Raw genomic sequence first — 12,275 nt, 5'->3', positions numbered from 1 at the left:
AGGATTTCCCACGAAAGGCACCTTCACATTAGTGATGCTGAGATACTACTTCTATCTTCATCAAGCATGGGCTGGTAAATTTATTAAGCAGACTTACATTTCTTAGATGAACTTTTAAGAAGGGAATTGGTCCCAAGCCAAGGCATACAGAACAAAGGAAGAAAAGGATACTATACGCACTTCATGGAGAGCCCACTTCTGCTTCAGGAATTCAATAAGGCTGGAAACCTTCCGATGCAACTCCACAATCATCCTGTATACAAAACGAAGCAAACAAATAGTGGAAAAAAAAGTCAACAGAAATTCCAATCAGAGCCCCATGCTAGCATGGGAATTATGGGAACAAACTGGCATTCTGTAACATAGCACACAGAACACAGCCACCATTCCTGAACAACGAAACAAAAACAGCTGGCCAGAAATTGCAACATTAATACCTAATTAACTTGCAGCTGTGAAAGACCTAAAAGCCTATCCGATAACTCTGACTGCCACCATTCAAGATACTAGTTCTACCAGACAGAAACAGAAAAAACAACAAAACATTGGAGAAGATGGCAAGATTTGGCTAAACCTGAGTAGATCTAGCAAGGCACAGTGCTACTATGTGAAACATGGAAAGAGAAATGGGGACAAAATTTTATTTATTTATTTTACTTTTTTGCTCTTAAAGCATTTTAGAAGTAAATCTTGCACTACACATCTTTGTTTTCTTCTCCACGTGACATTCAGTCATTATAAAGAAATGCTTCACAAGAAGGAGCCGTCAGCATCACAGAGGCCCTTCAGCCACAACTTTCAGACTAGCTGTAAGGACTCAGATGGACAGCCACTGACAGCAATGAGCAACAAAAGCAGGCAGATTTGGTTGGAAGCAAGTCAAGCTAAATATTTCCATTCCTGCTACCATTGTGCTGCGTTTGACACATTCAGACTCCTGATGCAGGTGCCTCTGGCCATTGTTTTACTTCCATCCCCTATGCCTCTGTCTCACAGCATGCCCAATACAAATTTTAGTAGAACTAATGCTGCATGTCCCCAGTCCATTTGTCTCTACTATGACAACTGGGTGTAAATGGCACCAAACAAATCCATCTCCAACTTTAGCATCTCCTATCATTGCCCGAATTAAAAAGTGTAAAGAATAAAAGTAAATTAAACTTTCCATGAGAATCATGTACTCAGGTTGGACAAAGGCTTCAGAATAAGTATGATTAGGTAAACTACATTATCAATTATGTACCATGGAATAGAATACTGCCCACACACTTCTCTGTTCTGCACTGAGCACCAAAATCAAGTCTTTGTTACCTGAGCCGTGGATTCTGGGCAAGGCTCTGCACTCGAGCCCAGGCATGATTATTTCGTGGCTGCAACTCAACGGGGACCTTGAGAGGAAGACGTACTGGCTTCTGGTCCTCTTCATCACTAATGCCTGAAGGGAGATGAAGCACAAAGGGAATGGATCAAAGCAAGAAAGCTCAAGCAGAATGCTTTATGTTCAATTACGTAAGAAAAAAGCATCACAGGTATCAGCACCACCTACAGACAACTTAAGGAACTCAGCTTTACCAGTGGTGGGAGCCTGCCTCCTTAGATTACCTTCTGTTCCAATATGTTGATGTTTTGCCTTGGACACTGCAGTGCCAATGTCAGCCAGCTAGAAGCTCTGAACAAGTGCAGTATTTCAGATCTTTAAATTGTACTGATACTACTTACTGGGGGTGGGAGAAGGGCTGAAATAAAGAAGGTAAAAAACGAAGTCTAAAATGCTTGATGGTAAAAATCCACTCCTGTTTTTTCACTGATATAGGAAGACAACTAATCTTCAAATATAATGAAAGCAAACTGGCAAAGCTGTAGCCATCTTCTATGGTATAAGTATCTCCTCTGTAATTTCATTACTGCCATACTCAGGTGGATTTTAAAGTTAGCAAATTCTACAAACAAACAGGGTTATAATAAGACAACAGGGACATATCTGTGCCCAATACAAATGTAAAATAACACAAACTCCCCTGCCAGTAACATATACATTAAAATCGCTCTACTCTCATATTCTTCCAACTCTCTGTTAAAACTGTTTCACATTTCAGCATCTCTTACCATCTGGATCACAGAGCTTCTTCAAAGCCCTGCACATTGGAGCTTTGATACGAAGGTTTCTGCCTTTGTAACGAACAGTCGTAGCCCTGGATATATTCAAAGAGAAGTATTTACAGGCACCATTAACTTGAGACTGTAGGTACTCAGCAGTGGTACAATCAGACACAGTCATCTCAACAGAAACTAAGAAATATAAGGGTTTGCAATGCAGATTCACAAAGGCATTCAGTTTTTTTTTTATATATATTTTTCATCACCTTACTTTTCATTATAGAAATGCTACTCTTGTAGCACTCCTCTTCCAGACATCCACAACACACTGGGTCCTGTTATGTGCACTAAGGGAAGGGTTGTTAAGATATACAGACCAAAATCATGTTACTTGGTTGCACAGCACCCTCAGATAAAGCTTGTTTGGAAAAGACAATTGGTTGTGCTTTTGTCTCCTCTTTATATTCCTAGTTTTCATTATAAAAACAAACCAAAAAACCTGAAGCTCTTAAAAAGTCTTCCACTCCATAATATAAACACAACCACTGCAGAAACGAGGCCAAACCACTTGTGCAGGAAACTGAACAGTCACTTCTACACCGTAGTTCCAATACCACAGAAATAGCTATAAAGATCCTTAAAAACAAAACTACTTTTTGCTTCCCGAGCAGCAGAGCTATCTTCATCCAGTCAGCTCTGCTGTCTTTTTAGAGGCTTAACGGCAGGCAGGCACTGATACAAAGGTACTGATGGAATTATTTACACCTCAAGCAGTAAGGATCACCAAGCACAGAAGCAGCAAGATAAACACGAGCCTTTGTAGGTAAAAGGAAAGAAATTATGGAGAATGTTGTTAGAGCAAGATCTGGATGTAAGGAAGGTAACATCTCACAAAGTGAGCACTTGTCTATGCAGCCAAGAGGGAAAGTCACAAAGGGGCAGCAGGAGGCAAAGATGCAGTGGAAGAGGTGAGCAGTGCAGAAGTTTCACACAGCACACTGTGAACCTCTGCAGGTTCAGAACAGGCCAGGGCTGGAAGGGCAGATGTAACAAAGAACTAGCAAGAAAAGACTGGGCAAACAGTGATTTGGATTCCCTGTGCTTTCTGAGTTTTGTTTCATAGATGTCCTGCTTGGCAGTTCTGAAAACTTGTGTAAGCAGCCTGTGTGTGCCAGTGTGGGCATGAGCGTGCCAAGCGACTCGGATCAGTTACAGAAGCTGACACAGAAATTCTCCTGCTCCCCTCGGACTTATAACTAGGATCCATCTTCTGACATATCACTGACTCAGCCAACTGCAGCTGAACCAAAAGCTACGTGCTAGCTGCTCTTACAGATCCATGACATTCTACAGACAAGTACACAGAAGTCTTGAAGCTGTTAGCTTCAGTAATCAAACAGGGACATTTAACACAAAGATTTTGCCTTTACATTAAATAACTTAATTATATTTTCAAGCACTATTTTTGATATGTAAGCTGGGTTTATGAGCTCAACTAGGAAGAGTTTCAATATGGTTTTGCTACAAGCATCTCAGAGACATTTGTTTTTCTTACACCAAGCAATTATTACACAGAGTCAGAGACAATGTCTAACAGACAAAACATGCAGACTGCCAGAGACAGCTCCTCGCAGTCCTACCTCTCCTTGACCCCTACCAAACAACTTCTGCTCACGTTTACCTGCTTCAGGAGAAGATTACTGCAATCATGCATGTTCACATTTGTCATTCTTAATTGCTAATTACTTTCAGTCAAGACTTTCAACACAGCGACAAGTGTTCTGCACTCAGAGGAAAGGAGGTGTACCAGACTTGAAAGAAAGATGTTAGGAACTGAAAAAAAGAGACCCGCTTACAAAGAGAGAGATCACAGAATTTTAACACCTCTGAGCAAGATGGAATGAAAACATTTTATCTAATGGGATACATCCATTGTGTTTGTTTGTGGAGATACAGGGCTGTCCTGCACGTGCAGGGATCAACTCACTTAGTGTAGATGTGCAGGTGCTAATGAGGAAGAAAACATGAGCACATTTTGCTCCTGTAAGAACAACAAGGTTTCCCACCAAGCAGAGTAAGAGGTGCAGGAGGAAAAAGGAAGCCCAAGCCATTCTGACTGATACATAAAGTGGATTAAGCAATCTGTTTTAAAAATCCTTTCATTTATGGGAAAAAAAAAAGGTAAGATTTGTACAAAACCCAAATGGAAGCTTCTGCTTTAATTTGAAATTTGGTAAACAAAAGAATGAACCAGTGATCTCATCAGCAATCACATCCACGAGCTACAACACATCAGCAGGCTGCTTGGACTGCAGCTTTCAGGAGAAGAAACTGTAAGGCACCCACATGGGGACTCAACTTACAACCAGTGAAAGTGCAGCACCAAGTGTCCCCCTTATGTAAGCTGAAGTCAGCAGCTGCTCAGTATGACAAACCTTTCTTTTTTTTTCCTCCATTTTACAATACAGCTTAGTTCATCAGCGATTTGCTACAATAACATAGTCTAAAAGCACAAATGCCAAAAATAAAAAGCAACCCGTGTAAGACAAAATGAAACTGTTTTCCAGTTTCTTCTGAAGACGCGATTAGGGCAAGCTGATGCCTGTTGAGCAGCTACAGCTTGGAAGGCATTCAGTTTGATGACCATAGTCCCTCATGATAAAAACACATACAAAAGAAACTAAGCATCAAATGTGAAACTCCAGCCCTGAAAAACTAAAAGTGGTCTCAGAGCCTGGATGACCAATCCAACAATCCATTTTGAGAGTTTCAGGGATAAGTTCTTACTTACCCGGCCTGAATAAGCTCATTAAGTTTGGCTGCATTCTTGTCATCCATACCTTTATGTAAAAAGGACAAAACAGTAAATTAGAATTCTAAGTGATGCAGTTCTGACCTTTATTTCTGTGCTGTTTGGTTTTCAAAACTAACACATTTTCTTCTTATGAAGGACTAAGGTGCATAAATGGGCTTAATTTTTAGAAAATATTCTATTCCCATAGTGCTCAAGCACTGCATGGTCCTTGCAATGAAAATTACATCTTAACAATTATATGACCCCAGATTAGGTGCTACACACATCCTGGGTTGTTGTGCATTAATCTGACACTGCAGTACTAAAAAGAAAGCTTCCTCATCTGCTCCATCTCTGTTGCTAAGGCAGCACAGCGTGATGAAAGAGCAGAGCCTTCGCGAGGAGAGGAGAAAAAAAATCAAAATAACAAAATGCATGTATAAATCACAGCTCTCTTCCATGCACTACACTCAACGTTTTAAAGTAGACATTATGATAACTTGATTTGTATTCTCTATAAATAGTTATGCCCAAATCTACTTACTGTACAATTAACCTCCCTGTGGCAATGATGAAAGTCCTGACGTGCTTTTGTTTCTAAGTAGCTCTACAAAAGTTTTCTCAATTTTTGGGCAGACAGGACTGGGTAAGGAATTGCAAAACAAGGAGAAAAATAACCTCCACCACCTGCAGAGCAGACCCCTTTAAGCTGGGTATAGGGGCTTGTCTGCTGAAGTCCATTTGAAGTCAGAGAAGAGAGTTAATTGTGAGAAAATTGTAAGGTAAAATATCTAACCAAGTACCAAAATTATAAAAAGGCAGAAGCACAGAGTATGCACGCATTGCCATGGTGACTGTGCAAACCCTCGTTCCCATTTGGAGCCAAGGAGGGTCTGCTTTTAAGACAAGATGTGGATAAAAGAAAGAAACACTAAAACTCATTTCTACTGGCAGTGCCATCTGTACCTTGCCTCTGCTCTGCCTCTGACCTTCTTTGTCACAGAACAGTTCAAAATGTCTTCACAGAACAAAGTAAGAACATTCCAAACATCCTAACTGATGACACAGTTCATTAAAATCCCAGGTAAGGGGATAATCTAACAAAAAAATCTGCAAAAATAACAGCCGCTTTGGGATTTGTACATGGTCACAACATTCATTTTTTTTCAGCTCACTGCCAGCTTGAGTTTACAAATGATAGAATTTTGATTATTTCCTTCCTTTTGCAAACAAAACGTGCAGTACTTGGATCTAACACCAACTAACTCCACAAAAAAACTTGGGAATGAATGAAAAGAAGATACATGTAGGTGGGCTGGAGCATACAACACTTGTTACCCTCCCCATTCTCCAAGCCAGTCACTCTGCTCTGGAAGCCATCAAGACCACGCACCCTGCTAATGCAACCCATCTGTCTCCAGAAGACTGGGGAGCAGAGGTAAGGCACGTGCTCATCATCTACACTTGTCCCTGTGGGCACAACCTGCCTGTGGGACTGACATGAAGGTCCCAATGCATTCTGACTAGCCAGGAAAGCTAATATTTCTTATTATAATACATAATGCCTTTTCCATCTTCAGTGTTCGTTATTACTCCAAAGAACTGACCTGGAGAAAGGTGCCAGCCCAGAGTTTGACAGTGTAAGCAGAAACACTGTTGAGTACAAATACTGCTCAAGTATAACAAAACAGACAGATAACCCAAACTGCAAATACTTTGACCTGTCATCTGTGGATATCACATGAGCTGCATCTCACATATAGTAAAAGCCAAAGAAATGTATCAAAGAAAAAGGGGACTCGTGCAGTTGACTGCAATAGAGTACAATGAACACAAACTCTTTAATAAGACAAAAGTAAAACTGTACCAGACGTGCCTAACTTCAAGTGCAGATACTTTTGATTCTACCGTCTAAAAATAATTTTCAGTTATCTGAAACAATTCATACTCACATCCCCCAATCTTTTTCCTCAATTCTCCATAGCAGATTAGGCCATAAAGCTCCAGGGATGATTTTTTCAGCCCTTGAGAGAACACTGAAAAAAACAAAAAAAACAGAAAAGGTACAAGTGAGATGACATCATCCAAAATGCAGATACTCATTTCAATTCTGTGAAAAGATGAATGATTCACATTTTTAGCAATGAGACAAACACCTCACAGAAGGTAAGACTAAGCAGCTTTCGCAGGATTTAAACAAGCATCCAATTGTTCAATATATAAAATAGAGCTAATCCAGTTGCATCAACCTTACTATCATGACACTGTTTACAATTTCTGAAGAAATTATCCATATGCTCCCCAGAAACTGCATATAACTCTTTAAGAAGTTGGTCTGAATTCTCCAGAAGATGCATACTCTACAGGAAAGCAAATTGGAGATTTAAGGCAAATCCTAGATTTTATATTTTATCTAAAGAGTTGTACTCTTTCAGCTGAAGGAGCTTTTTCAAACAGCTCCCCTCCCCTTTCTTATTAACACACATCGCAGAAACATTATTACTTCTAGCAGATGTAAATATCTATAACAGTAGTCAAAGTGTGGTGATGTACAAATCAGAAGAAAGCATTTATTCTTGTCCATTCATCAAGAATTTGGTGTTCTTGGACTTGCAAGCTTGCTTAACCTCAAAATTCAGACACACGTATTTTGACCATTATTAGAGCTAAAAAAGGCACAACACCAATTCTTAAATTACTACAGCCAATGGGATTTGTACCTTTTAGGTACAGACCCAAGTATTAACATTATCCAAAAAACAGATGAAGTTCCTCCAAGACAACTTTGTTTAAGTTTTTCCACACAGTGCTTGCTCGAAAATAAAATACTAATTGCTTGGTTCATTTCAGTGTCTTGTCTTGATGTGGAAAACAAACAAACAAAAAAACCTTTAAAAATACACATTATGAGAAGTGCTTTAGATGTGTAAGCCCTTCTTTGGATAACCTAATCTCAGGAAGAAGCAAAATTAAGTTCATAAAGAGACTGTTTTGTACACTATCTTTACATTTATTCAGCTTTTTATTTTTTTATTTTTTTATTAGCACTTAAAGTCACAGCCATTTCTCACTGAGTGATTTTTAATGTGAGAGGTTCTGGCCACAAACTGTAAAGATGAATTTGCTGTCCAGACTTGCTGAAGTTAAAAATAATTGTTTTAAGACCAAAACTTTGGACAACGATGACACTATCACAATCTATGCAACTCAGAATACAGTACCAAAATGTCAGGAAAGCCCAGGAAATCTTTATTCAAACAAAAGCTAAGAGGAGAACTAACAATCTTCATAATATCTTAAAATAGACAACAGAACTGCACGTTAGTACAGTCTATTCACTCTGCAGTAGATTCCTTTAACCACTCGTCAAAGCAGGCTATCCACAAATTGACCTGAATCCTCACTGCCCATTACTGGAGAGTAAGCAACTGACAAAAATCAATGACCACACATTGCTACAAAACACCACTAGCAGTTCATACAACTTCCCAATTTCGCTTCGATTCAGCATGCTGGGGAAGGAAAGAAAGAATGTTAAGTAGGAAACAGAACACAGGAACTCCTGACTAAAGAATTAATGACACAATTTCAGGCTTAAAGTGTAAATAAGCATTTCATTATTCACATCTGTATCAGACTACTTAATTATTTCTACCTTCCACTGAAAAGTGCAAAGAACTGCAAGAGTCAGTTTGCTTGATGAAGTCATGCCTGACCAGCTATCATTTAGGCACATGTTCTCTAGGGCATGCTCCTGAGAACAGAAAGAGAAACTTCTCAAACCTGCCTTTTCCCCAGCACTAGCACCAGGATCAGCAGTTAATATGGTGTGAACTGATAGAAAGGCAATGATAAAAAAGAACAGAACTTTTTGAGAAGTATTTTGCAAAGATGATGAACCTCCCTGTGATTACGTTCACAATCATACAACGTATTCACAACAGATCCTATTCAGTACTTGTTTTCTCATTCCCATCATTCCTACCCTCCATGATGATTCCAAAAGGTTGGACTCCCATACTGACAAGCCTGGGAGTTGTGCACTAAGCCCACTTCCCTGCATACTAACCATTATCAAAGTCAATGTACTTTGAGATCTTGTGCCAGGTGCGGTAGTAGAAATGGCGGACCTGCTCCTTGTTCTTCACCATGCTTGCTGGCTTGCCTTTCTTCTTGTACTTCAGGGCAATGTTGTTCTGGATAGCTTCAAAGTCCTTCCCATGCTGAAGGACAAATCAAACAAACCCAAACAGTCAAAATCTCTTTTTGTAAGACAACTGAAACAACATGAAGGTTTTGGGGGTTCTTTCTGGGAAGTTAGGTTTCAGTGTCAAAACTCAACAGCAAAATAATGACAGTATTTTCCTTTATGCAAAATGCATTATGGATGCCACCTTTTTATTGGGTTGTTTCAAACTAAAATGTAAATTACTGGTAACTTTTTCAAAAGACAACTTTACTCAGATGCACTGAGTGGCAGAACTGAAAACACTGACTTTGTCACTCAGCTCTCTTTACTTCCTTCACTACTTTCCCCTCTCTTCACTCCCCAATATACTTCTAACCTGGGACTAATGTTTTGTTTAACAACTTCTACTTACAGGAAATTTCACATTTGAGTTATTAGTGCTACATCTGAGCTTCAAATAATGAAGGGAAAGTTGGTGGTACCTACAGAAGAAACGCTTTTACAGGGGCAGCTTATTCTCAGGGTAAAAATAAAACTAAGACACGTAAGTGCCCCTTAAAAACCATCCAATCTCTATAAAATCCTTTATGAACATAAATTACCAGTGAACTCATTTCTCTGAATTCAGAAAAGGTTGGAGTTGATTTTAATACAGCTATAAAATAGGAAAACTTCTTTTAAATAGCAACAGCATTAAAAGAATGGCAGCAGGGAACCAAATTAACAATTCCTCTCAGTGACAGAAGGACTTGAAGGAAACAGTTCAAATGTTTGTTGTGTTGACAAAGCTCATGAATCATAACACTTAAAAAAAACAAACTTGTGACCATTTCTTTTGTTTTCATCTTCAGCACATATTTTAATAGCCATAAAGGCTCTTAAATCAGTATTCTTAAAATAACTTCAGGGAAAAAAAAGAGGAATATATCACATTCAATATATGAGATAAGAAGTTAGATGATCTAACTTTCCTTGTCTCTCAACCCTAGCACCAAAATGGTTTTACTCTTTATCATCAGAGGACTAAATACAGTATTCTGCAACACTTTAAAATAAAACAATTTCTCATTTGCTAATATTAGCATGTGTTGCTTCCAAAAGTTGAGATGGCAACATTATTTTTTCCTCAGTTGAAAGAGAATCATAATTGAAAATATTATTAAGAGTAATTCACATATCTACCAGTGTATTTAAAAAGAAAAAAGAAAAAAAGAAAAAAAGCTTGACAACTTTGGAAAGGTGGCTTTGATTCACAACTGCTGTATAGCCAACTGCACGGGGACATATGCACAAAAAAAACCTAATATAAACATATGGGAGATGCTCCTGCAAAACGCACTTAAATCAACCTTCTTTAGCAACACTCACCTACCCAATGAAACCACGTAACCTGGTTATTTTCCTCTACGCCTACCTCATACAGTCCCTCAAAGAACGTGTTTTTGTCCTCTGTGCTCCACGACTCCCACTGCCGCCGGACCTTCTTCCCTTCCTCCTTCTCTCCAGCTGAGGAGCCCAGGTTCCTTGCTGCTGACTTGGAATTCCCAGTAGGATTGCTGGGAGGTATTCCTGATGTGCCACCAGACGCAGTCCCTCCATTATCTGCCCCTGCAAAAACCCCAAAGCAACACATGTGAGTATTAAACCCACAGAGGGATTCACGGATAAGTGAGGAATTCAGCCTACCCAGGAAAACACAAAAATAATCCAAGCTATCCCAGTGACAAGTCCCAGCACTTCCTCCTTCCCCAGATTCTGGTGCAACATTTGCAAGAGGGCACAGCAGTGCAAACTTGACTGTACCGTTCTCAGTTGTTGGCACCCCAAAGGACACGATCTGGGGGCAGGGAACACCAAAAAGCACAGATCAGAAATAGTGGGGTGAGGGTGATAAAGCCCCTGATGCAACTATGAGGAATCACCAGCTTTACAAGTAGCAGAAAGATTAAAAGGCACTGAAGAAAATGGGGAGGAAGAACAGTAGGAAGGCAATAGCTGTGTATAATGCAGTAGATCACACTCCCCCTGCCCTGACTGAGAAGGAAAACTCTTCTTACTTTTTCTTTTAAATCACCCCTGAAACGAAGTTCTTTTGAAGATATCATTAAAAACATTGTCATCCAACCTTAAATGCGTTATTCATCCACAACAGAAGCCAAACCAAGCATTTGTAGTGTTCTAACAGGTCATCAGAATCCAGAAACCAGAGAGATTTCCCCAAAAGAACCCTCCTTTTGTTTCCAAGAGAGTCCAAGCATTCTCAATAGCTTATACTCCCAAAATACACTTTCCCCCATTTTGCCAAGATGCAGCATTTAAGATTTGGCCACACAGATCAGAGCAGCAGTGTACCCTATAAAAAATATTCTTCTAACATTAAACATCCACTACCTGCTATAAACAAAGAACATATTACTGTTTCCACTTGTCCAGTCACTGTCCCTTATGTGGTTTATCTCAAAATAAATTGGTCATTTTAAAGTTAATTTTTCTTTCATTTCCAGGAACCATTTGATCATTTTGAAGACAATTGCTGTCACCACAGGGAAGCACATAAGACAAAGCATGAAAGAGAATTCACCTTAAAAATAATAATAATAATAATAATCTACCAAAGAACCCCAAGCAAACAAAAAGCTTCTCCATTTCCTAAAGCCCCCCTCTGTGCCTCATGAAATAACTGACAATTAGCAATTTAATTCTGATACTGTAAAGCCTTCAAAAATGCAAAATCATTGGAAAAATGTGACATGTGCCATGTAATACATGGCTGAGAAGATAAACAGCAGTTTTAAGATCCAGAATCACTTCTTTACTCTGTAAAGGTGAAACTATTATATCATAATTAGCATAACATCTTTAATATGTTTAACGCCTTTACTGATTATCTGAGGAAGGCATTGGGTGCACCCTCAGTAAGTTTGCAGATGACACCAAACTGGGGGAAGTGTTGATCTGCCCGAGGGTAGGAAGGCCCCACAGAACAACCTGGACAGGCTGATCGCTGGGCTGAGGACAGTGGGATGAGATTCAACAAGACAAGTGTTGGGTCCTGCACTTTGGCCACAACAGCCCAAGCAACGCTACAGGCATGGGGCAGAGCGGCTGGAAGGGTGTTAAGTCAAACATCCCAGAGCACCTGGGGGTGTTGGTCAAACACTCAGCTGAACGTGAGCCAGCAGTGTGCCCAGGTGG

General features: G+C 39.6%; 1 protein-coding gene across 1 annotated transcript in view; it reads right to left on the bottom strand.

Annotated features, from left to right (window-relative positions):
- Positions 1-12,275, bottom strand: part of CRAMP1 (cramped chromatin regulator homolog 1) — a 39,193-nt gene that overhangs the window by 18,937 nt on the left and 7,981 nt on the right. Inside the window, 7 exon segments of the mRNA XM_010719894.3 lie at positions 172-253; positions 1,312-1,435; positions 2,107-2,192; positions 4,889-4,937; positions 6,844-6,927; positions 8,961-9,114; positions 10,495-10,688. Coding sequence (XP_010718196.2) covers positions 172-253; positions 1,312-1,435; positions 2,107-2,192; positions 4,889-4,937; positions 6,844-6,927; positions 8,961-9,114; positions 10,495-10,688 — 773 coding nt within the window.

This window comes from Meleagris gallopavo, chromosome 16 (genome assembly GCF_000146605.3).
Source record: "Meleagris gallopavo isolate NT-WF06-2002-E0010 breed Aviagen turkey brand Nicholas breeding stock chromosome 16, Turkey_5.1, whole genome shotgun sequence".
Lineage (NCBI taxonomy): Eukaryota > Metazoa > Chordata > Aves > Galliformes > Phasianidae > Meleagris > Meleagris gallopavo.
Note: the sequence above shows the minus strand (reverse complement) of the source record. Positions and strands in the feature narration are given on the sequence as shown.